General features: G+C 35.3%; 2 protein-coding genes and 1 long non-coding RNA gene across 5 annotated transcripts; all 3 read left to right on the top strand.

Moving 5' to 3' along the window:
* Positions 1 to 2,326: 2,326 nt before the first annotated feature.
* Positions 2,327 to 4,972, top strand: LOC113718789 (uncharacterized). The gene is made up of 5 exons (XR_003454625.2): positions 2,327 to 2,504; positions 2,620 to 2,746; positions 2,895 to 3,083; positions 3,672 to 3,734; positions 4,787 to 4,972. It is a non-coding gene; the product is annotated as an uncharacterized lncRNA (long non-coding RNA).
* A 7,292-nt stretch (positions 4,973 to 12,264) lies between these two features.
* On the top strand, positions 12,265 to 17,533 carry LOC113717650 (interactor of constitutive active ROPs 2, chloroplastic-like). Of its 3 annotated transcripts, none has more exons than XM_027242425.2 (5): positions 12,265 to 12,481; positions 13,999 to 14,099; positions 14,627 to 14,807; positions 15,396 to 17,067; positions 17,163 to 17,533. In XM_027242425.2, the coding sequence occupies exons 2-4, from the start codon at positions 14,080 to 14,082 to the stop codon at positions 17,049 to 17,051; spliced, it is 1,857 nt and encodes a 618-aa protein (XP_027098226.1). In that variant the 5' UTR covers positions 12,265 to 12,481; positions 13,999 to 14,079; the 3' UTR covers positions 17,052 to 17,067; positions 17,163 to 17,533. The 3 variants fall into 3 exon arrangements, with proteins under 3 accessions (XP_027098226.1, XP_027098225.1, XP_027098227.1); XM_027242424.2 differs by lacking the exon at positions 12,265 to 12,481 and adding an exon at positions 12,696 to 13,080; XM_027242426.2 differs by lacking the exon at positions 12,265 to 12,481 and adding an exon at positions 13,724 to 13,901.
* A 2,211-nt stretch (positions 17,534 to 19,744) lies between these two features.
* On the top strand, positions 19,745 to 24,060 carry LOC113717621 (replication protein A 70 kDa DNA-binding subunit B). Its single transcript, XM_072072808.1, has 9 exons — positions 19,745 to 20,109; positions 20,236 to 20,326; positions 21,688 to 21,840; positions 22,032 to 22,156; positions 22,254 to 22,332; positions 22,434 to 22,584; positions 22,667 to 22,818; positions 22,909 to 23,028; positions 23,141 to 24,060. The coding sequence occupies exons 3-9, from the start codon at positions 21,788 to 21,790 to the stop codon at positions 23,163 to 23,165; spliced, it is 705 nt and encodes a 234-aa protein (XP_071928909.1). The 5' UTR covers positions 19,745 to 20,109; positions 20,236 to 20,326; positions 21,688 to 21,787; the 3' UTR covers positions 23,166 to 24,060.
* Positions 24,061 to 25,884: the final 1,824 nt, after the last annotated feature.

Here is a 25,884-nt window from a genome sequence, read left to right as displayed (position 1 = left end):
AAAGGATTCTTGACTCAAGATTGAAGTTATTGCACACCCGCATCCGCATCAATTATTGTTACCAAAATGGATTTATTATTGTTTCAGCCAAAGGAGGAACTAAAGCCGTTAATGGGAAAATGAGTACCGTCATCTTATAACGGAGGATAGGCAGAAAATAGCTGGTGTTTTATTCAGAAATGTTTTTATTTGTATTTTATCCCTTAAATTAAATTGTGTATGGAACAATGGGTACTCTTTTGTTGTAATGGAGGAATGCCGTAAACAGCTGGTATTTTCTTCGAAAACGATTGCATTGTTATTCGACCCACAACTAAATGTATTTGTATAAGGGAAAATGAGTACCCTGTTGTTCTAATGGCGAAAACACATAAAAAGATGGTATTTTATTGGAAAAATCATTGTTATTATTGTATTCAGAAAAACATGTCTGTCTACGGAAATGGGTACTCTGTTCTCATATTCCTACCGAACCCGTCCACAGCTGGTCTTCTACAGCGGAGTAGTGCAATTCAAAAATATGCATGCGATTTGGTTCTTCTAATTTTTCCAAATAAAAATTTAGATGCAGTGCCAACTATGACTTATTATCGCACTAACCTAACTTAGGCTCACTAATGATACAGTTCGTTAACCGTAGTCCGCAAAAGGATGCCTGAAACAGGTCAAACTGCTCTTAACCACTCAGTCGATGCACTGCAAGCTCCTCCATTTAAACTCAGGTCCGTCATCCATATCTCCTCCTATAAGAGCTTCACACAACTAAACTTCTTCCTTGCATGCCCATTCACCCCCGCATTGGTTTCGCATAACAGCCTTCGCTATTGCATGCCGCTTCAGCTTCATACAACCACCTTTTATAAGTTTCGCATCGTTCTTTACCACCTGTAACATGTAACTAGACGAAAGATTCGCTTCGTTCTATATGTTCTAACCCCTGAACCGACCAGCCTCCTCGTAACATAATCCTTTTCCAGACTGACTCATGGCACTTGGACGACTTCCTAAAATACATGTCCTGAACAACGGAGGCATGATCGGCTACTTTCAAGATGAGGTCTTACCACTTCACGACATTGGAGTGATGTGGATAGTTGAGGAAGCGCTGGTTCGGTTAGATAGGTTTCCCGGAGCGGAGTTTCCGCAGTCGATGCTGGTGTCTTGCATCCCCGTTCGCAACCCCATTCGCATTCTCGTTTATGTGTAGGTTTTTAAACGATAGGGGGTAAGGTGTCTTTTCACATTCTCGAGTGTTTGCGGGTTGAGGTTAAGTCCAAGGTTCGCCTCATAAAATTAGGGATCCGAGTGTTACTCCGCGTACCAACTTGGTTTCTTCGTCTAGATCCAAGAGCTACGTGGGATACTAGTTCATACCTCCGGGCGAGTTCGTATCATCTTGTGTCTCTGACTTTGATAAATTTGTGACGTAAGTGGGTATTTTCCACCATGCTGTTGCCAAGGAGAGATTGGCAGTTCCATGCTACCTGCGTAATGATGCATCCTTTCCCGAGCTCTGGCATCTTGGTCAATTTCTGAGCCCAACCAGAGTGCAAAGGGGAAGGTACATATCTTATTCCTGGCCTAACTGCCATATGTGCCTTTTGCTCTGAAGAGAGTGATTTTTTCAAATAAGCTCCTTCTCATGTGTTGTTACCTGGCTTTTACTATTAGAGAAGCAGCAGATATGTGAAGTAAATCCGAAGTTGACTTCTATGCAAAAGTTTTACTTATTTTGGTCTGCTAGTACTTGAATAAGTATTGGGAAAAAGAGGTGACTGCAAAGCAGAAATTTACACAACTTTTGTCCAATTTGTAGCAGGTAAATTGCTCTGGGGCATATTTTGAGAATATGGATCTCCATAGAAAACCAGAACAGTTTTCCAACTTTTGCAAAGTGCTCTTTCTGTCCTTTGATATTTTGTTATCCAAGTGTGTAGAATGTAGATGATGGCTTTTCCGAAAGAGTAGCAATATCTAATCTAATCTAATCTAAAATATATAAAAGGGGGAACGACCATTAGCTACAGTGCAGCCATGGGCCGGTTTCCACGGTAATTCGGATGACTTCATGGGGTATTTTGGTCTTTCCAATGTGGCATAAAGGTCAAATTTGTGGCTCTTGAATTTTCTGATATTGACTTTGCATTTTCTTTCTCTATAATGCCCTTGGTGGTCAGGTTTTGCCCGTAAATTTGGAGACTTGTGTGTCCGTTTATTAATGTTTGGTTAGCCTTTCTTGTAATTGTGACCATGTTTGTGCCCTTTTATTGTTCTTTTCCTTAACCTTATCGGGATTACCCGATGGGGTGGAGCTCGAGGAGTCAGAAATGCCCATTTTTCCTCTCCTTTCTTCATCGTTGTCTTACTCTTCAGCTCATCTTCCCATCAATCAGCCTCTTATTTGTCTCATCTTCTTCCTCTTTTCTTTTCTTGGTTTTTTTTTTTTTTTGGATTCTGACCGAGAGCAACAACAAGAACACAATGGTCTGGACCTTTTTTTCCTTGTAAGACTCTTTTTCTTTCTTATCATCAAGACTTCTCTAGCCTTTTGGATTTTTTGGAGGGTTTACCAGTCGAATTTTAACATATAAAAATATGTATATATTTGTGATGTTGCAGGTCCAAAAATTTGGAAATGTCTTCCAACATTCAGCATCCTGATGAAAGTGAGATTGTGTAAATTTTTTTCCCAGGTGTAGAAGAAATTAGAGTATTACGGGTCTCCTCCGGCCTCAAGAGGGTTAAGGTTGGACTTGCATTTTTTCTCTCTCGACTTTGTTCTCTATATATTTTTTTAGTTTTTTCTTTCCTGTTATTTTGGCCATGTTTGTGGCTCTTATATTGTTCCTTTCATTTTCTTTATCGTAATAATACATCTAACCAACTCGATATAGAAAATGGCAAACAAAAGCACGAGAACGGAAAGCCAGCGGTCCAAGCAGAAAAGATTTTTTTTTTTTTTAAAGTGAGGATGCGATGCTGTGATTTCACTTTGAAAGTGTGAGAGCATTATAATTCATACCATCTGTGGTGCAGAAGAAATCAGAGTATCAAGAGTCTCCTCCGGTCTCAAGATCCTTAAGGTTGGAGCCAGATTTTCTGTTTCTATACAGACATTATTACGATGTATTGGGGATGATGACAGTCTAATTTTTCGTTTGACGAATGTTTAATCTATAGGCATTTAAATGATTGTTTGTGCAACATTTCATATGCTTTTACCCTTGCACCACTCTAATGATCTATCCCCAGTTCTTTCCCTTTCCCTCCCATTAAAGGAGCGGTCCACCATTTGAAACCCCTCCATAAACAACCACGGCTATGAATATCACTTGAGAAGTTTCACATTTACCGGGCGAAAAAAAAACAAAAGCAAAAGAAAGAGTAGAGGTTCCATGAACTATTGCCTCTGTTTCTTTTTCTTTGATTCATTCTTCAATTGTTAAATGTCAACTGTTGCGATGTATTCATTTGTCTAGGTTTCTATTTTGATGGATTTTGAGGTTTTGTAGGCAGATTAGAGTTTTATTGATTCTTAGTATGCTGAAGGATGCTTCTTCTGAAGTTACCTGTGTTGTGATATTATAATTCTATACCCTTTTTTTTTCCTGTGGTTTACTTGACATTTCTGATTTGCTCACTCCAATGCTTAAATTCTATACAATATTCAGGTTATAATGATAGCTGGAGCATCTAGATATCTCGAGCCTTTTCAATTTCAACATTTTATTAAGGTATCCTCAATTTGTTGCATTATTACTTCTTTTTTAAGGGATTCAAAATAAGTCTTGGTCTCATTACTATCTGCAAAGTTCTGCTTTTTGTGAAAATGGTTATTTTTTTTTTTCATTTGTATGGCATCTTTAATTGAATTACACATGAAGTATAGAGAAATTCAACTAGCAAGAAAATAAAGTTTTTAGAAAATGTCAAAAATGGGTCAAATTTAGGAAAATTATATATGTGATGAATATCATTGTTAAGTTGTTAAGCTTAAAATGACTTATAAATCTCAACTTATTCAACCGTTGTTGTAAATCTCAGACTCTTAAAATATGTGTTGCTAAGTTATCTACATTTTCAAAACACAACTTTGTCAAATCCAGCATAAACCTTTCTGCATTTCATGAAGTATAATGACATAAAGGAGGGGTTGTGCTAACATTTCTCTTAATTATTTAAGTACTTTGCACAAACAGTATTAACATGGTTGAAAACATAGTTATATTAGTATTAACATATCCAAACACTACTAAGACAAACTGCAAATGAAACTTTGAAAACAAATTGACTTGAGTTCTTATCCTATGTTTAGAATTCTTTTTCTGTGGTTTATATCCTCAGCAATTAAACGCTTGCATATTGTATAAGCAAGTGCAAGATTTACTATAATCCCAAAAATGTGTCCTTTTCTTTTGGATCGACTTTCCTTTTTTTTTTTTTCTAATAAATCTAACGCATTCTTTCTTCTTTTGGCTATCTACATTGAATTCTTCTAATGTTACAATTGCAAAGCTTTATAAACATGTTAAGAAAAATATTTTTTTCCCTTTTTTTTCATTATGGAAACACCAAATCTCCTTAATTTTTATTTATTGCTTTAGGGAATGTTATCCTTGAATGTCGCACTAATATTGCACCAAATATTCATCCAAGTTATTTTTTAGAAAAACATTTACAAGAATTCTTACTTTTATCGCCTGTCAAGGGTTTTTTTTTTTTTTTTAATTCCTTTACCCAGCTTATCTGATTTGATTTTTTTTTTTTGTTTTTGTGGATAAATAAGGTGGAAGAAAAGGATGCCTGCAGCAAGTGATAAGTGACTATGATATAGGCTTTGAGATTCAACTCTCATAACACTTCAGTATTTGTGTTCACTTGTAGCTTTTCTAATATTGTTTGATTTTTAATTGTAGTAATACCCTTTCATATTACAGCAATCATTTGAAAATTAGGTTTATGGCATTTTGTAGTCTGATTCATGTCTCACAAGCTAGGACATATTTGTTAAAAGGACAAATCTAAGATCAGCTTACACCATCGTATTTCTAGCTGAAACAAAATGTCAATAGACAATCACTATATTTAGAAATGCTTTTGTAGAAAGGATCTACCTTTGAACCGACTGTCATCACATTTAATTGAATAAAAGGTCCATATATATCTACAAGTATGCAATTTGCAATTCTGCAGATGGCCATTTGCGCATAAAAAATATAAGCCCTAGACGTCTAACTCCCTGGCTTCGTCACTAGTTTAATTCTAATGTGGTAACATAAATTACAAATAGTTTTGGAGCAAAAGAAATAGTCTGCTCTTAAGTTCATTTACTCTAAAACCATCTCTAGTTTTAGTTCATAGTACCTCGTGAAATTTAAATAACAAATCCTCATTTTCTGATTTTCCATTTGTACCACAAAATTATTACTTGTCTTTTGGGTTATAATCTGCTTGAAGCTTGATACCAAGTGTATGAGATCTTACAGTTGACACTGGCCAATATGCTGAACCTGGTTGTACACGCTTCGTTGACTAGTGCTTCCCATGACTAATGATGATAAAGGGATAAAATTGCCCTTCTCAAGTCAGTCAAATACTATCAAAAGATGATTTTGGAGGGGAGGAATAGTTATTTTCTTTGGAATATGAAAATTTAAATTGTGACAACATAGTATAAGTCTCCTATTGGTCTTCTTCTTAAATGAGTTTCATGCATACACCATAAGGTTCATGTTTCATGCATGGACCATACTTCATTGAGGACAGAGAAATGAATGAAGAGGGAAGAAAGTGGAAATGGAGCATGACTTGTATCAGAATTTATGTATCAATGGATGTCCTTATAGTTACAGCATTTAATACCAATTAATACCAGAAGAGTTTGTGATGTTTAATTTATGCAACGTATCCGTGGGATTCAGGTAATTGATATCAATGACTGAAGCCTCAATAGCTAATCTACAGCATAGCTAAATGGAACTACTAATATTTTGCGGGATAATTTCAAAAACATCTCCTGAGGTTTCTGGTTATTTCACTGGCCTTTCTCTAAATTTTGAAAATTACATTAATTTCTTTTGAGGTTTATTATTTTGTAACATTTATGTCCATCTAATAATTAAAAAAATGAGATTAGGAGAGAGATAATAATATGATTTTTCCATTGCTTCTCATTTACTAAATTGTTTAATTAATCTAGTACCAACCCAAACATTAAAAAAAATGCTTTTGTTTTCTTTTTATTATCAGGGGTTAAATCATATATGGCATTAAAAATAATATATCATTCTACATATTTCACTTGATGTAAGATTCAAATTATTTTTTTTAGTTATAAATTCATCGCCAAACATGATTAACAACAAATAATTAAAAAAAATGCAATTAAAATATTACAAAGATTGAAGTTTAACATCATAAAAATCTTACCAACTAATTTTAATATGTTGACAAGAATATTTATGATGTTAAAGTTTGTTTTTTGTAATACTTTGGTTGCAAATTTTTTGATTATTTGTTGTTGATCATGTTTGACAATGGTAGATAATTGAAAAAAATAATTTGAATTTTGTATTAAGTGAAAAAAATAAAATGATATACTATTTTTTATGTTATATGTGATTTGATCCCTAATGATAAACAACAAATTTTACTGTTTTTCTTTAATGTATGTGTTGGTATTAAATTAATTCAATAATGTAGTAGATGAGGAGCAATAATGCAAACATATTATTTTCTCTCTCATAATATCACTTTTTAATTATTGATTGGGCCTAAATGTTACAATATAATTAATCTCAAGAGAGGTTAGCGTAATTTTGAAAACTTGGAGGGGGGCCAGTGAAATAGTCAAGGGAGGTTTCTGAAATTATCACATATTTTGCACTAAAAATACTCTCGTAAAGCAACCCTTTTAAGAAAAGAAATGGATTAGAAGTATTTTTTTTTTTGAATTTATGAATTTCAATAACTAAATGCGATATGGTTGCGAAAAAGGTATTTCTAAATAGCAGTAGACATTCATTAATACACCTAACTTACCATATGAATACATATAATTACAATTATTACACCTCTTTGTGTTGCTGTCTCAAATTAATTACATTTATAAAAAAAAAACACTCGAATACCCTTCCTAACGGGTGCCTAATTAGCCAAACCATTGTAAAATTTGCACTACAACTTTACACCACAAAAAGGAAAATATCTTGTTTAGCATTTATTTTATGTCGAGCATTAGTTTAGTCAACAATTTATTGATTCTGCACCAAGTCTCAAGTACTCATTGACCACCAACTAATTACTAGAGCTTAAAATATTAATGTTTGCCAAGGAAAGAACCTGGCCTCGTAAGACAAAAATAGAATAGATAGGACAGAAATTTAAACCCCAGTCTACAAGCATTGGTTCCCCTTAGGTAGAGTGTGTGTGTGTGTGTTTCTACAGATTGCTGAGGAGGGGGGGGGGGGGGGGGGTCTACAAGCATTGGTCCTCTAAAGACTATTTTCCACTGTTGTTGCCATGCTTTGCGGGTATGGTTCCTCAAGTCCAACATGTACAGTTGCCTCCAGGCCCTCCACAATCCACATGCTTGGGAAAAGAAAAAATATATTATTTTGTATGGGTGAAATTTATATTAATAAAAACTTTGCCATATTAAAAGTAAATTATAAGTGTTGATGTAATACAATAACAAGTTGCTTCATTGTTCTTTGGGAATTTAATACTGTTATTGATAAACAAAATCATCATAAAATATCTATTCCTCTGTTAAGTGAGTCAAAAGTGTCATTTTCTGATAGCAAGATATCTATTCTCTGTAGTATTTTTTTTGTTATTCTCATTAAAGTATTGTTTATTACCTAAGTTTGTTACTTGATTTCAAAGACAAATCATATAGAGTTATCCAAATTGGAAGAAATCTATGGTGGCAATAGAGCCAGAAAAAAAAATATTCATTTGGATAAATTAAATGATTTGCCAATCAGTACGTAGTAAAGACAAAAATACATGATGATTATCAGGATAATATGTGTGCCAAATTGATTATCTACAAGAAGGACCATAGCAACCGCAGGATTATAATTACCCACAAATGAAGTTTAGAAAGCCTAGAGTTGATTTCTTGAAGATTGGTTTAATATATATGGTTATAGCATATAGCAAACTGAAGTTGTTGCTTTAGCTGTGTACATACTTTCGTATGAAAATTGAATTTGAAAGCAAACTAATGTTGTTGCTAAAGCAATCATCACACTTTGTACCCCAAATTCATCATCTTATACATCCACACACTCAAAGCTTCTAAGTTCTAATTGACCATCACTTCAATGAGTTTGCGACGTACCGTTTAAGAATTCAAGGTTAAGAAATCCAATTGATAAACATACCAACCGAATGCCTAGGTAGTTTAACCGTTAATTATTGGTGATAACATAGATAATGGATTTAACTTAAGTTTCTTGTGATACACAAGTGAACTCCTTATCAAGCATCAAAGTAGCCCTGTCAATCGAATCATTTGAGTTGGATTTTAATAAACTCAAACTCGGCTCATATAGTTGATATCACTTTTGGACTTTGATTTAGGAGTTTTGGGTTGATTTGATATCACAAAAATTTGAGCTGTAAGCCGAATTCGGGTTTAGCCCAAACTCATTTATTGTTCCTTAATTTTTTTAATATAATTATTTTAACTATTAAGTTCTAAATCTAATTTAACATTGATAGAACCACAGTGTTAAAACTATATAGGGACTAGTAATAGTTATTAAAAGGTACATAAACCAAGAATTTTTCAACAATATAGTTCAAAGTACATGAAAATAATAATAAAACATAATCAACAATCACTACATACATATATATATATATATATATATATTGATATATAATTCAGAAGTATAAAGTATTAATATTATAGATTTAGATATATAATTATATATACCAAAATATGAATATGATATATATACACACACACATATAGATTAAAGGGTTGGAGAAACTTTGTTATAGACATTTCTATACATTGAATGTACTCTACAGATAGAAGAATACGTAGAGTTGATCATAGTAAAATAAGAAATTGAAAGATTTCGTTGGATTTGTTCGTTTGGAAATTTCCCGAAAAGCTAATCATAGGTTCTTCTCTCCATCGGAACAATAGGGCCGTTATGCTCATTACTAAACTTATTGAAAAGATGAAATATAACCGAGGTATATCTTTTTGATCCAAGGATGACTCAATCATCAGAAGAGGAATTAGGCCAAAAATTAGGCCCTAAATCAAGTTTGAGCTTACTAAAATCCAAACTCAACTCACATTTAATTCGAATCTAATATTTAGGTTCAAATGCAACCCGACTCCATGAAAGGTTAGGCTTATCGAGTTTTTTTTCGAGCTGAGTGTGCAGGTTCGGGTTGATTCCGACCTCATTGACAGTCCTACCTCAAAGTTCTTTGATTCGCTTACTTTAGTGGCCATTGCCACAGGTGTTCAAAGTAGTGAACAACTAAATGGAGTTCGCCTGTTTGGATAAAAGATTATTTGAAATAATATTGTGGTAATTTTTATGATATGATGTATGTAAAATGAAAAGGCAATCCCCTACAAATAAATTCAAAAACTGATGAACTTAGATGTGTGTCTTCCCTAGTAGTAAAGGGGAGTATTATTAACTAGATTACTAGAAATTATTCAGCACGAATTACTTTACCAAATTTTGTGGGAAACTCCTTAGGGACTCCATAAGATTGGATGTTACAGCATGGAAAGCTAATTTATGTTTGACCTTATTAACAACTTACCAAATGGGCCAAAAAGATCAAGTTCTTTTTGGCTTATTCTCCTTCAATCTTAACTTTCGCTTAAATCTTATCCATTTCAAAGGAAACGCAGATTTCCCAAACTTCCAGCACATGTATAAACCGAACAATTAAAGTAAACTAAGGTATGCTACGCTGATTAGTTTTGAATCTCAAGATAACAGCTTCTTTAATCTTAAGAGAGGTGTGGTACTTCTGAGAAAATGACCTAAATAGTCCCTCTACTCTTTTGTTAAGGTCAAAATAGTCTCTTAATTTTATTCTTAACCAATTTAGTCCTTTAATTTTTTTTCGTAACTAATTTAAATTGTGAGAAACTGCTATAAAAACTATGTTGATTTTCAACAAACTCTAACAAGAATATCAAAACAATTATTGAAAAATCTCCAATATTTAGCTCTCGATCTGATCCAATTCTTTGTAATTTCCCCGACTAATTTTGGTTTTATTAATTTTATGAAAAGTTTTAGATGGTTTTTCCATTTTCCTCCCACTTTGACTAGTTTTGAATGGAAAAGACCTATTGGCTACAATAGAATATTTGAAGAACTAAATTGACTAAAAGTAAAATTCATTAACAAACTCGGCTTTCAGCCTTTCACAAAATAGTCACAAAATAGTCTAGGGACTATTTAGTTCATTTGCTCGGTAGTTATGGTTAAGGCTATCAATGAGTCAGGTTTGGACCCAGATCCGATAATTTTTTTCGGGTATGGATTAAGAATAATTTTGGTATCCATACCCGTACCCGTTTACTCTAACAAAAAAGCGGGTCAATTATGAAATATAGGATTCCGACCCATATTCAACCAAAACTCGAACAATACATTAATAATTATAAAATATAAATATTTCTAAATATATTCTTTTACTAAATTAACAAAAGTATTTTTTTTTACCAAATTAACCATATCCCAAATGAAGCATCTAAGAAATTAGAATTTGAAAGAGGCAAACTTGTTTGACCAGAAATATATTCATCACAAGTTGCATATAAGTACTTTTTGCTAAATATCTTGGGATCATGTTGGACTTTTTTGCTAACATGGATAAAAAAATAAATAAATGATACATGTTGGGTCTTTTTTTTTTTGGGTAGATCTGACCTCGACCCAAGACCCATCGGATCTAGTTCCAGAATTTTAATTACAAGATCCATCAGGCATATGGATCGATTCTGGGTCCAACACATCGAACCGTTGACAGGCCTAGTTATAGTGATTCACAGGTCCCAAGTCCCAACACCTGAACTTCTAGCAGTATAGTGGACGCACCAGAGAGGGAGGGACCAGTGAGAAAACAAAACGAGATGGATCCATTCCGCAAGAGGCTGCCGAAGCTCTTTCTTCAGAGTCATAAATGCCATCTCTCCTATGAAAACTCCTCATCAACAAAAATGATAGGGTCAATTAAACTAAAACCTAATTGAAAGAGGGTGCGTTTCACCTTGCTTCCTGTGATCTAAAATAACACGTACTTCACTTTGATATGAATTATAACTTGGCCACATTTCAAATAATTCATAAAAATTTGAGAGTTGATGAAATAATCCCTTTGCTTTTAAGAGTTTAGAGGGAAATAATTCAATTTGCATAAGAGTAGAGAAATTATAAAGAGCGATTAGATTATAGAAGTTGATGCCACTCATTGCACCCCCATCGTAGTTATTAACCATTAAGATGATTTTGTCGGTGAAATTTTTAATAAGAAAATAGTCAATCCTCCTAGCCTTTTTTCTTGTCATAGCGACTTCAAAATATTTAAAAAATTGAGAAAGACTTAAAAGGAAAAATTAAATGATGGAATATTTTGAGGATGCCTAGCCCTTCACAAAATTCTCCCAAACAACCCTAATGCCATATGGCAACATTTATTAAATGAAATGTTTCTAGTGTTAGCAAACTATGAAATCCATTCAAAAAAAAAAAAAAAAAACTATGAAATCAACATGAATTTTTTAAATTAAAATTTTACATTTAATAAAAAATCCTACCCTAATGGATTTACACGCATTGACCTCAAACTAATAGGAAACTATATAAAAATCAATTAAGTTTTAAAATTATCATGAACCATCTAAGTGTAAACACCAAATCAATCAAGAAAATCATTAGAACGATACGAATATCTCTATATATTTGGAATGGAGGGGGCAAACTGAAATTACCCCTCACTTTCAGGGAGGTCTAGCATAATTAATCGTAAAAGCCAAATCCTTATTTTTACCAGCCTTGGAAATCGGCCCGTGAATGGGCCACCACATCCACGAGCGTACTTTTGTCTTGCTGACAAAATCCGTAAATTTCTGATTGGAGCGTGCTATGGCGAGTGACTCAAGCGCGTGGGAAATCACTCTCTCCCAGCTCCATCTAAACAGTGCAAAGGATGAGCCAAAATTATAAACAAAACAAAAACAACTGAGCAGTGATAGTGAAAGAAGCCCAAGGAGTGAACTAAATGCAGCAGTAGTGACATTGGGAATTGCACAGCAGCAGCAGCAGTTGCACTGCACCACCACCCTTCAGTTTTCTCACACACTCACACACTAACGTTATAGGGTTTGCTTATCTCTGCAGTTTCTACTTTCTTGAAACTCAGGGGAACCCAAAAAAGAAAAAAAAAAGCCGCATTTTGTCCTGTTTTTTTGGCCTTTCAAGTAAGTTCTCAAGCTGTTAATCTCTTTTCTATTTTCCCTGTTTAGTTACTGGAAATGCTCCGTTTCTGTAGTTGAAACTTGCTAGTTGATTGAGTTCCAGGGAGGAAACGTGAGTTTTCCATATGGGTGGGAGCAATGGGGGTTCCTTTTCATGATATTTCAGTTTTCTGTCCATTCCCTTGTTTTGCGGTTTTGGGTTTCTGTCTTTTTGAGGGTGGGGTAAATGGGGTTGGTTTCTCCATGTGCTGGGCTAGCTGCTTGTTTGTATCCCTCCAAAGCTCTCCAGTTTTGGAGGATATCTATTACTTCTTTTGTCCCATTAAAAGTGTTGTATTTTAAAACGTAAGTAGGATTTTCACTGGGTGCTTGTGAAAGGCAAGAACAGAGGCATTGGTGGTGTAGTTTTCCATATCTAGGCTAGCTGCTTGTTTGTATCCCTCCAAAGCTCTCCAGTTTTGGAGGATATCTATTACTTCTTTTGTCCCATTAAAAGTGTTGTATTTTAAAACGTAAGTAGGATTTTCACTGGGTGCTTGTGAAAGGCAAGAACAGAGGCATTGGTGGTGTAGTTTTCCATTTTTTTTTTGGAGTCAGAGCAGGTAATTGAATTTTTTTTTTGTCTTTAGATCTTAGTTTGTTAGCTAGACAAAGCAAAATATCAATGATGCTTGATGGGTTTTTCTTTATTTCTTTATTTTTTATGTTTCAATGCCTGTTGTCTCTTGTTATCTTTCCTGCTATTGTTTTCTGTCCTGTTTCCAGGATGTGATTTATGGGTTGAGTGAGAATTTTCTCCTGATTTCCTTATTTTCTGGCAATTTGATACAGCAAAGAAGGAAGAAAATTAAATAAATGATCTTATACAGTTTCTATCAGCGACGTCAATTTCTTGTTAGAAGAAAAGCTATGTTTGTCCCAGCGAAAGCAGTTTTTTTTTTCTCATTATTTACAAATTTTTCCCTGTAAGTGATGTGGGTTCTTCGATCTTGATTTTGCTTAACGTTAATGATGAATACAAAAAGTATCTCTCTTATTTTTTTCAGTTATGTTAATATTTTATCTTTTTGTTGAAAGTCATGTTTGGTTTCTCTAGTTAATAGTAAGACTTTATGCAGAAATGTGGGTTGGAAGAGTCGTTTTCTTAATTATGATGATGCTATAGTTAAAGAGTCTAAGCAGAGGAGTAAAAACGAAGTAAAAGAAAAAAAGAAGTGAAAGGATGCCAACATAATCATATTTGTTGTTTTCTTCCATCTATCCCATTCTTTTTTCGCTTTACTTTTTTAGTCATTTTCTTCTGTTGGAGGTTTGGTTGGTGGGAGTAGTGGAGGTGGTTTCTATGGAGTTTCTTTGAAGGGATTATTGTGTTTGGTTGTTTATTTCTTGGCTTTGCTTGCTCACACTTGAATATGGACTAAAGGTTGGGTATCCTTGAAGAACAATTTTATTTGTCTGTATTCAGATTTATGTGTATGAGAGTTCTTTCTGAGCAAAGGTTTTCTTCTGAACTGTTATAGGTGCATTGGGTCTGGTGGGCCTTTGAAGAAGTTCCTTTGTTTGCCATATTCTTCCTCCACTGTACTGTAGAGTTACTTAATATGCAGACACCAAAAGGAAGGTACTTTGTCATTACTAAGGTTTTGGGGCTATCATACTCTGCTTTGACTTTACTAGTCTTCCTCTGCAAATCTGTCAAAATCTTTGTTTTCTTGTCCCTTAAGATCTGCAAATAACTAATTACATCCTAGGACTTATACAACCAAAACTTCAATATTAATTTCTACTAGCTGCATAAACCTGATACACTCTCTTCTTCTTTTTTTTAAAACATTGCGTATTTAGTTGATAGCAACATGCATTGTCTTTGATAGATAGCGCATTATGCAGCTGCACTATGATTAATGTACTGTTTAATGTTTCACTGCAGATTCCCAGTTAGCATTAGCTAAAAATTTGCATATATCCTTTCACTAAATTTTCATCTTTGAATGTGCCCAAGCATTTAGAGCTGTGCACCGTATCAGTAAATTATTTAATTGTTTCATGAGAAATATATCATTTATCAACATTATTTTGTTCTGAGTTGTCCATGATATGTCTTCTTTCTTGCTTTTGATAATTTCACCTCATAAACTCTGAGAACAGGACTAGTTCTTCAGAACTGCCTCAGAAAACATCTCCAGCCACTCCTCGGACAGCTCAGAAGCTCAAAACTCCTGGATCAGAGGCAGACTCAGTTTCAACTTCAAACTCAGCCGGGAGGATGTCAAAAGAAAGAAGTCCTAAAGTTGTTGATCGCAGGTCTCCTCGAAGTCCAGCAACTGAGGTACTTAACCTTAACCATTTTGGCAGATTGATCAGATACTTCTAGATAGTTGATGCATATTGAAGTTCAGTTTTTGCTCTCAAAATTTCACAGTTTATGTGGTCTGTATCCACATTCAAAATAAAGCTGATGCATAGTTTAAGAGTTGGTGCAAAAAGTCTGTGCCAGCATTTTAAACAATTTACTTGTCCCAGTTAGATATGAATTGCTGTCAGATAGTTCCCTCTCCACCTCATGGCACAGTGAATTGTATTATCCTTTTTATTTACCTTACATCTGGTAGAGATAGATCCTATAAGGATAGTTGCATGCTGTTTGTAGCTTGTCATTTATAACCAATTTGCGTTTCTTTTCTTTATCTGATTGCCTTTCTTAATCAACTTTCTGTCTTAAGGCATTAATGGTATTTGAATTAAGTGTTCGAATATCTGCCAATTTTGTGCCATTTCAAATCTTTTGGCATCTTGTGCTTTCTTGTGTTTCTTTGTCTGTTCTTGGTGGATGCTTTTCCTCCAGTACTTTGTCTACCATACATCTGATGGGATTATTTACCTTTAATCTATGTGTAACAAACTGCCCCTTCCTCAGAAGAAACGGACAACTAGAGTTAGTGATTTGGAAACTCAGCTTGCCCAGCTCCAAGAGGAACTGAAGAAGGCAAAAGACCAATTAAGCTCATCTGAATCAAGGAAGAAAAGGGCCCAGCAGGAGGCTGAGGAGGCTAAAAAGCAACTTGAAGCCATGTCAGAGAAGCTTGAAGAGTCTGAGAAGCAGTTGCAGGAGCTATCGGATTGTGAGGAAGCTCGGGTGCAAGAGTTGCGCAAGATCTCACAGGATAGAGATCGGGCATGGCAGTCGGAACTTGAGGCTATCCAAAAGCAACACTCTATGGATTCTGCTGCTCTAGCTTCTGCCATGAATGAAATTCAGAAGCTTAAAATGCAACTTGAAAGGGTAGCTGAATCTGAAGCAGCTCAAGCTAGGCATGCTGAATCAGCTCATGCTGATGTTCAGAACTTAAGAATGGAACTTACAGAAACTCTTGCGCTGGTAGATGAAATAAAGGCTCAGTTAAATGACAGCAAAGAATCTGAAGTTCGGGCAATGGAAGAAGTAAGTAAAGCTCAAATGCAGCTGGAGGAAGCAAAGGCCACGGAGGACACGCTTCGCTCAGAAGGTCTCAGAGCTGAGGAGGCTTACAAGTCCTTGGCCTTGAAGTTAGAACAATCAAAGATGCAAGTCAATTCTTTGGAGGAACTTGTTAGTAGACTGCAGGCTGATGTTAACAAAAGGAGCAATGACTCATCAGCTTCTTCAGGTGATGTTGAAATTGCAAGGGAAAAAGAAGGAGCTGAGAAGTCAGAACAGCTTAAAGTTGAGCTCAATAGTATAAAACTTGAGGTAGGTCATTTGAGAGCTGCATTAGAGGCATCTGAAAGAAGATATCAAGAGGAATACATTCAAAGTACCTTGCAGATTAGAAGTGCATATGAACTGGTTGAGAAGACAAAGTCTGAATCATGTCAGAGAGAGGCTGAATTGGAGGCTAGGTTGAAGGTTGCAAGAGCTGATGTTGAAGAGTTAAAGAAAAGACTAATGGATAAAGAAACTGAATTAAAGAACACTGCAGAGAAGAATAAAGGGCTAAATGGAAACGTAGAGAGAGACCAGTGTATTCAACAAGAACTTGGAACTGAACTGAAGAAATCTGAATCAATCGTGGAAGCCCTGAAAGCAAGTCTGATGGATAAGGAGACAGAGTTACAGAGTGTTGCTGAGGAGAATGAAATGCTGAAGTTGGAAATTAAAAACAGAGAGCTAGAAAGAAGTAAATTGAATGATGAAGCTCTTGCTTTAGTGGAAGCTGCCAGGGCCACAGAGCAAGAGGCCCTATCGAAGCTCAGTTATCTGACAGATGAAGCAGATCAAAGTAGTAGAAAGACAGCAAGGGTTACCGAGCAGCTGGATGCTGCACAGGCTGCAAACTCCGAAATGGAAGCTGAATTGAGGAGATTAAAGGTGCAGGCAGACCAGTGGAGGAAAGCTGCTGAGGCTGCTGCCACAATGCTTTCAACAGGTAATAATGGTAAATTTGTGGAGAGGACAGGTTCTTTGGACTATCACACTCTTGGAGGAAAGTTGAACTCACCTTATTCAGAAGACTTGGATGATGACTCACCCAAGAAGAAGAACAGCAATATGTTGAAGAAGATAGGTGTCCTGTTGAAAAAGGGTCAGAAATAGCTTCAAGCTTTTCCAGGTTGCGTCTGTTGCTGCACCAATTATTTATTTATTATTTTACCTTGCCTGAAATTTCTTCACGGAATTATATCTTTTACATTTCTTTCCTTGCAGACATGTCAGCCAGTATCTACAGAACCTCGTGTTGCAACTGCTGATGTTCCTGAACTTCATTGGAGTTGCAATAGCTCATAAGCAGACATTGTATAGTATGTAAAAGTTGACCATCACCAGAAGCAACAATATTGCTAAGTTGCCTGTACGGCCATTTACTGTTGGATGCAAGAAGATTTGTAATATCATTTACCAAGCTATTTTGTTCAAGGCAGGCAATCTGCTGATTTATTTTCATCTTTTGGGTGATGCTAGAGTTTGCCTGATCTATTGACTCGAGCAATTTGGTACATTTTCCAGAAATTTCAGATTTTACTCAGCAAATGTTTAATTTGCATCCTTAAAGGTATCTTACTGCCTAGTTCTTTGTACTTGAACCTTTATTGAAATTCTACATGGCATTACATGACTTGTTCCCCCTTCATGTACCAGAGGTTCAAACTATTATAACCATTCACATGTAAGGGTGTCAATTGGGTTTTTTGAGCTGGGCATTAGGAAGTCCAAGTTTGGCTCACAAATTATATGGATTTTTGGGTTTTGGACTTTTAGGCTTTAGGCTCATATTAAAAGGTTCAATTTCAGCTTACACTATTATATGAGGTTTGGACTCAAATTAAGCTTGTTCAAACTCATAATTAAATACATAATTATATATAATATATATGTTAAAAATATGAATTGTTACAAATTTATATATAAATCAAGTCATTAGCATTTTACGTCGTAATATGCATAATTATCAATTATAAATATTATATATATTTTACATATATAATTATACTCATATATGAGCTGAATTTTAATCAATATGAGCCTAGTATGACTCAAACTCGCCTCATATTTAATTTAGGTATAATATTTAAGCTCAATCTCTGTTCAAACGAATTAAAACTTAGATTCAGCAAGTTTTTTTGAGCTCAACCTTGTTGAAGTCCCATTCACATGGATACACTAGCCTAACCCCCTCCAATCCACTCCCACCCCAAAGGAAGAAATGGCAGTAAAAATTCTCAACAGATGGAAAAAGGGACTTAAGATGTGGAAAGAAGAAGTGGAACGAGTTTTGTTAGTTTTGAGGTATTGAGACCAGATTTTTACTTCTGGCATACAATGTATAAAAAGGTTTTACACGAGATAATTGAGAACTATTTTTGCTTATTTTACTCATTTTGGTTTTAGCTCAACTGGATAAGCTAAATATAAGTCAATTCAAAGCTTTAAATTAATGACAATTAACTCACATACTTTCACAATTATAAAAGATGCATCAAATTCTAAAAGATACTTTTTGATATCACATAGAACTTCTGCAAAAATTAACAAAGAGCTATTCTTACTTTTCTTAGAATTTTTAATTCAAAAAAATTGCTTAATTTTTTTTTATTTGTATTAGTAGATACACTTGGCGCATTACTCATGGTTTTTACAATACATGATAATTAAATTTGCCAAATTGGTGCCTTGTGTTGGTTTTTTTTTTGTTATTTTTCTTGTTAGATCTGAGATTTCTTGGATTTCTTTTCTTTTATCTTGAAGTTTTGAAACCTATTCTATTATATCTAAGCTTTCACTTTGGATTTGGAGCAGTTTCACATTAGATTTAGCAAGTGAAAACATGCACATATTTGGCCTGTATTGATTCATCTCATGTGGAAAGATTTTTTGTGAAACTTTATAGGTCTATTTTTATTATTTTTTCATAGATTTGTTGTATCTAGTGATTTTCAGATTTATTTGTATTCATTGCATATTTAATGTATTTTTGGTCATTAATGCATATTTATGGCAATCAAATTACCTTCCTTATATATGAAAAGAAAATCTCAAATTTGGTGAATTATTAGTTGATGCCTATGCATTCATTTAATGGAAAATAAAAAAAGCTTCTTGCCTTTTTTTTGGCACAAAACTAACAAGTGAAATACTTAATGAGTTCATTAATATTTTTTAAAATTTTTATAAAGTAAAAGGGCTTGTAAAACCCATCATTGAGCCCTTGATGTTTCTTGTATCCATAAGGATCTAATTATGAAGTATATGCGAACAATTCTCTAATCACATAAACAAATATAGTATAGAAGATTAAAGTTACAAATAAAGCATATTGTATAGAATTTCAAGCAAAAAAGATTAGATATCAATAGCTGACTTTATAATTTAAATTATTATTATAATACAAGTATATCATTGAAAAGATCAGTAATTTAAGCACATGTACATGATATAATTTTAGAATCACTATAGTCTCTTAAAAAAAATAGCACATATTACAATACAAAATATTCTTTAGATTATAATAATGTAAATGCATCGATGTATAGTAACAAAGAGATTATAATAATATAAATACATCAGTATATAATAATAAATCAAAATGCTTACAACCATTTAAATTGGTTCAGTGGTCAGGGAAAGACTCTTAGAATCTTTCCTGCCGTCAGATTTAGTGTTTAGATAGTAGAAGGTGGGAAGGACATGGGAGACTTATAAAAATGACCACTATAAGAAAAATCAAACTACTTATAATTAATCTTCTTTTTCAACATAAGTAGATAACGTGCCAATATCATTCGGCCAAAAGTTTCGTCGTTCTCTCAGGTGCCGCGCATGTGGGTTGGCAGCATTATGTTGTTCGCGCATGGCGCGACGGGTTCCGCTCTGTTATAGTCTTCTCTTCTGGCAATAGCCTATGTGCCTCCTGCTGCGTTGTCTGCCGCATTGATAGACTTGTTTCTCTATCTGGCGGTATCCCATGCCCCTTCTTTCCACTACCTTCTCTCTCTCTCCTTCTTTTGGACAATATTGCTCTGTTTCTTATCCGGCTGTTCTGAGCCCTGCTACAAGAGGTTCTCTTCTTACCACGCAAGGAGCATCGATCCTCAGTCTCTCGCGTTCTCTGGGTTGCAGTGGTCCAACCGTTTGGTTCTCTTTCTCCTCCTCCATTGTAAGTTTTCTTCTTCTTACTTTCCGGTTAGGTGCAGAATTCACTGTGAGATTTCTCTGTGAGTTATAGCCTGAAGTTGATATTTTTGTTCTTTGTTCTTTGTTTCCCTTTTTGAACTGCGCAAAGGTCATCGAACCTCTGTCTCTCGCGTTCTTTGGGTTGCAGTAGTCTAGATCAGCTGCCATCCGTTCGCTTCTCCTCCTCATCCTCCTCCGTTGTACGTTTTCTTCTTCTTCCTTTCCGGTGAGGTGCGGCAGGGGTGTGCAAAATTGAAAAATTTCGATTTACCGACCGGGAATTTTCGAAATCGGTAATTCGGAATTCGGCACTGAAATCGGAATTTCCGATTTCGAATTATGCGAATTTGGTTCGAATTCGGTAATGGAGTTTTTGAAATCGGAAATCGAAATCGAAATCGAAATTTCCAATTTCAATTTCATTTTATAATACATATATTAATATTTATTTATTTATATATAATAATATTTTTTATTTCAATTTCGTTTTATAATATGTATATTAATATATATTTATGTATATAATAATATTTTAATAATATATTTATATATAATAATATTTTTTATAATATATGTAATATAAAATTTATATTATATAACAATACATCTAACAAAAAAGAAAAAAAAGGAAAAAAGTTCCCAAATTCGGTGAATTTGGAATTTACCGAATTCCGAATTGAATTCGGAATCGAAATCGAAATCGGAACTGGTGAATTCGAAATCGAAATTGGTCGGTAATTCCTATACCAAAATTTCGAAAAATTCCGAATTCAAACTTCCGAATTACCGAATTCAAATTCGATGCACACCCCTAAGGTGCGGTCTTCGTTGTGAGTTTTCTCTGTAATATTTTTTGTTCTTTGTTTCCCTTCTCGAATATCTTCTATTCTGCTCTCGGCAGAGGTACTCTCTTGCTCTTGTTGAGCTGTGTGTTTGGATTTTCTTCCCTTCTACTTGCACTGTGTTTGGTTTGGTGGTTCCACTGTTTGGTCTACATGGGTTTGATATTGGCCTGTGTTCCTGAAGGCCCCTATGGTGGCTCACTCAGAAACACGAAAAATGTCGACCATGCGTAGTTATACGTTTTGTCATGTGATAAGTATTTGTCTTGTGGGTTCTCTAAAAACTATTCTCGTTTACATGGGTTTGATATTGGCCTGTGTTCATGAAGGCCCCTGTGGTGTCTCACTCAGAAACACGAAAAATGTCTACCATGCATAGTTGTATGTTTTGTCATGTGATAAATTTTGGTCTTGCGTTCTCTAAAAACTATTCTCGTCTGTTCGTCAACAAAATGAACTCTGTTGTGCTTTGTTCCAGACGTTACGGTTAGGGATCTGCTTTAGAGTAGTGTTGACTCATTCATAATTTTTTTTTTCTTGTCTTCTCTATATAATATGTGTTGAATGCATTTTTTTGCGTTGCTTCTCTTTTGTTTGTTCCATAGCAGTTCCCTTTGCTTTTGATCCTGTTAGCAAAACCTAGGACCTGTCTTTAGCACGTTTTTTAGCATTGGATTCTCCCTCGGTTCTAAAACTGATTTCCATTTTTGCCTTTTTAGCTGACCATGGAGCCTTTACATGTGTCCGAGATCCATAGTTCCCTACCCCAGTGGACTTCTGTGATCTAGGTCATAGAGGCATCTCCCCCTAAAACTACCCATGCAGACCGTGCGTCAAGAGTTTATCGCCGCTTTGTCTTTGCTGATTCGCACGTACGCATTGTTTACTTACCTGTACTCTTCTTCTGCTTGTTTCTTGCTTTGCTTCTGTGTGTTTTTTATTTGTTTCTTTCGTTTTGTGGTGGATAAGGTGTGAAGGTTTCTGCTGTTGCCATTGACGCTTAAGAATACAGTCTGATGTGTTGTGATTTATTAGAAAACTGAACATGTAATCTGAAAAGTAGAATGCAGCCAGTTGTTCTGTCTCTCTGGAACAAGTTTGTTGAGTCTAGAGGCAAGATTCTTATGCAACTGTTAAAAAAGAGGCCAGTTCTTATTTGCCGCAGGCTCAAAGTTGTCTCTTATAATGGTATTGCTACTTCGCTTGCTTGTCAATTTGTATATGTGCTAGCATATTTCATTGTCTTTTCTGATCTTATAGTACCTTGCATTCCTCTCTCTTGCAGGAATTGCACTCTCCACTAGAAACGATTCGGTGCTTCTCATTGATCCACCTGTTGGAGATGCAAGCCAGTTGAAAAATTGGTTAGTCTGAAATATTTCTCTTCACTTTCTGGCTATTCCAGACTTATCAAATCGTATATTGTATCTGCTAATTGTGTACTTGCTTTTATCTTCTATCGAAGGGCAATGAGGAATGAGAGCCAGTTTGCTACGCTGGTTCAGGAAAAAACGTATAACATGCATAGTCCAACGTATAACATGCATAGTCCGAGTATGTTTCATCAGTCAAAACACAAGTTTTGTACGATACAGGCTGTTCTAGCAAATCAGAAGGTCCTTATATTAAATTATTTGCAAAGCTTTTAGAAACCAGAAAATTTGCCGTTCATTATAGTTTTTATTTGGATGTTTACAGCTCTCGTGGGTGAAAGCTCGTTTCTGTTTCCAAAACATATTCCACAAATATTGGTATATGTCTTGTGTTAAGTGTCATCGTCAGACATCGGCCAATTATGGGCACACTTTTACCTGCAATCACTGTAATGAAAGGCAGACTGCGACCCTAAGGTAAGCTATATATTCCTGTTTATTGAACATGAATCTTTACTGTGGAAGCATTTCCTATTTTTTTTTCATGGTGTTTATCCTTCGAACTAGGTGTCGCTTTGATGTTGATCTCATTGATGATACCGGCGTTATGACAGCCTCTGTATTTGGTGAATTAGCTGAACAATTACTTGGAATTTCTGCAGTTGCGGCAATGGATTTTTATAACAGGTTTATATTTCACTGCATAAACTGATGCTCTACTATGTAAACCAGAACGTCCATATTATGAAACCCTTTGTTGCTGCTTCTTACATAGCCATTTTGTTTAATTGATTCTTAGAACGAAGAATTCCCACTCGAACTAACCCATGACACATTGAAGTCGAAGACATTCATTGCTCAAGTTAAGCCTAGAAACACCAAAGATGATGGGACTTATCAGCGCTATACGATTGTTTATTACTTTGAGGACAACAAAGACTATGAACTTCTTGAGGAACAACCCCTGAGTAGTTCTCAGGTGGCCAGTCAGCTTTCTGTAGCTGATACTCCAGATTGTTGCTAAATACTTAGCCGTATACTTATTTAAATACTCATGCACGATTCTTTTTATGATAACTCTTTGATTGGTTTATTGCATAGAAAAACCATGCTTTTTTTCCAAGAACTAGCTCTGCTTTGATAGGAAGCAAAATGTTTCTGAAGCTGAAAGTCAATCTTTTGCAGTTAACGTTTCAGGTGTCTCCTATCCCTTCCAGTAATCCCTATTTTCCATCTTTGTTGGGTATTCTTTAAAGATAAGTTTGCTTCCTGTATAGATAAGCCGTGTGGTTTCTCAAAGACACGCGTTTGCCTTGCAAAAAGAATGGAGCTCAGCGAGGAAGCCGAAGGCACTATATCAGAATCTTGTGATATTGCGAGCAGCAAAAAGCCAAGGAATGCTTGATCTGCTTGTCCTCATCAGAAGGTCTTTTGTCGTTACTCTTGCTGCTGTGTATGCCTATCTAGGCATACACTTTTATTAGATACTTTATCATAATCCTGTGATTTCACAGGTAGCACAAAAACAAGTAATGCTTGATCTATTAGTCCTTATAAGAAGGTCTTTTGTCATTACATTTCCTACTTTTGTCCAATGGTCTTTTGTCATTGTATTGTCTACTGTGTAAACTTAGTTTACTTGGCTCTGTTGTCGATGGTCTGTCACTAGGAGCGTATTGAAGACATTTAAGCCGCTTTATGTATGGCCTATTTCCAGCTTATCTATCTACCATATGTTATTATGCTTATTTTTCCTTATTTGATCGCTGAGCTAAAGGCACAGCTTTCTGAGAATCAATTGCATTGAATTTCATATACTTGCGTCCAGAGATATAATGTTCCTGCAGCTGCTCCCAGCAATAAAGCCTCTTTAAAGCAATGCACACCTAACGTTTGCTAGCCAATAGAATTGCCCTTTTTCTACCAGCTTCATTGATTATAATCCTGCACCTTTTCCACCCTGCTGATCATGAACGTCTATAAAGTGCCTAATCCTGCTTTTATCTTTTGATAGACCACATTCCATGTAATCTTTCACATACCAAATTTCCTCCTTGCTCTTGACTCTTTTATGCATATTGCTCTTTCCATTCCGTCATGCCAATGGCCAAACCCAAAAACCCTTTCAAAAAGTGGAAAGCAGTATATCTCAGAGACAAAATTCGACACTACCTTTGCACCTTCGGTGGCTGTCAAGTTCACGCCGCAACTGTTATCCAATCATATCAAGGAAAAGCATTCTATTCTCCCAAGAGGAGTTTCTTTAAAGCCTATCCAATGGTTTTAAAATACATGGGTGAACCCTCGCTGTACTCTCTTGCCTCAGTTGAATAGTGGTTGCAAAATATCATTGATATTTGTTCTGAAGCTTTTGCACCAAACCGTGCGTTCCTTGCTTTCTTATGGCATACATGCGATTCGTTGCTTGTGATGATAAATTATAGTTCTTCTGCTCTTTATATTTTTTTAGATTGCCATGCGCCTTTGATGAACAAAGTTCCAAAAGGAAATCCGTGGTGTTACATTATGATGTGTTCGAATCTGCAGAAACAAGTTTCGTATATTATCTTGTAAAAAAGAATAGGGAAAAAAAATGCTATAGCTTGTACCCTTTCCCTAACATCTACATTTTCTTCTCCCCCCTCCCCCCCACAGAAAATTCCCGGTTCTATTTTCAAATCAGCTTGCTTCAAAAACGGCCAAATTATGAAGTTATTCCATGGAATCGCTGTTTGGCATGTAACAATCAATGATGGGTGCTTTGAACAAGGCTGGGAATCCTATAGCACAGATAACCTGATTCACAAATATGACTTGCTTTTCCTGCAATGTAGAGGGAATTTAGCTTGCGATGCGCTGGCTTTTGGCACAACACAAATCCTCACATTGATGCCATGGACACTGCCTTTGCCAATGGTGCCAAATTATCAAAAAAACCAACCAGGAAATTATTCTCTTCTGCAGTCTTTCTCCTTATTTTGCTTTATAGCATTCATGTTCGTTAAAGGCAATTGATTTTCATGTAGATTCTGCGGTTGTCGAAAACTCGAACCGTATTACATCATCCATACATCCATTCTTCGGCCATAATCTGGCGGCATTTACTACTTTCTACCAATTTTATACTAGATGCCATAGATACACGTTGGTGAGCATACAACTTTCTTTTTTTTTGGATTTTTTTTCCCTGTTAGTCATATCTTATACTTGGTTATTAACAGACCCTTCCACAATATATAACCCCGGGATTACATGAAGCCAAAACTCCAACTACCAATATCGCTAGTGGACACTGAACATATAGTCTTGGAATAACCGCGGCAACATTTGATCAAAATTGGAGCACGTTCTTTGCAGACCATGAACTTCGAGATGGCGAAGTTCTTCTCTTCATTCCACAATCCAAATCCTGTTTTTCCATCATCATCATCTTCAACCTGTTATTTCTCAGATGTCCTTCAACGTTTCTAAAAAAACCTTGTATGCCTTAATCAGCTTTGAACCGTTGTTTTACAGCTTTACTGTTAACTCCGTTTTCCTTAT

Source organism: Coffea arabica, chromosome 11e, assembly GCF_036785885.1.
Source record: "Coffea arabica cultivar ET-39 chromosome 11e, Coffea Arabica ET-39 HiFi, whole genome shotgun sequence".
NCBI lineage: Eukaryota > Viridiplantae > Streptophyta > Magnoliopsida > Gentianales > Rubiaceae > Coffea > Coffea arabica.
This window is presented reverse-complemented; position numbering and strand designations above follow the sequence as displayed.

Excerpts from the sequence above, each read along its gene's own strand:
- LOC113717621 (XM_072072808.1), top strand. The coding sequence starts at position 21,788 with ATGCAGACCGTGCGTCAAGAGTTTATCGCCGCTTTGTCTTTGCTGATT. Across the intron at positions 22,585-22,666 it reads CTGTTCTAGCAAATCAGAAG|CTCTCGTGGGTGAAAGCTCG; the intron begins GTCCTTATATTA and ends GGATGTTTACAG. Across the intron at positions 22,819-22,908 it reads AGGCAGACTGCGACCCTAAG|GTGTCGCTTTGATGTTGATC; the intron begins GTAAGCTATATA and ends CCTTCGAACTAG.
- LOC113717650 (XM_027242425.2), top strand. The coding sequence starts at position 14,080 with ATGCAGACACCAAAAGGAAG. Across the intron at positions 14,100-14,626 it reads ATGCAGACACCAAAAGGAAG|GACTAGTTCTTCAGAACTGC; the intron begins GTACTTTGTCAT and ends CTCTGAGAACAG. Across the intron at positions 14,808-15,395 it reads CTCGAAGTCCAGCAACTGAG|AAGAAACGGACAACTAGAGT; the intron begins GTACTTAACCTT and ends CCCCTTCCTCAG.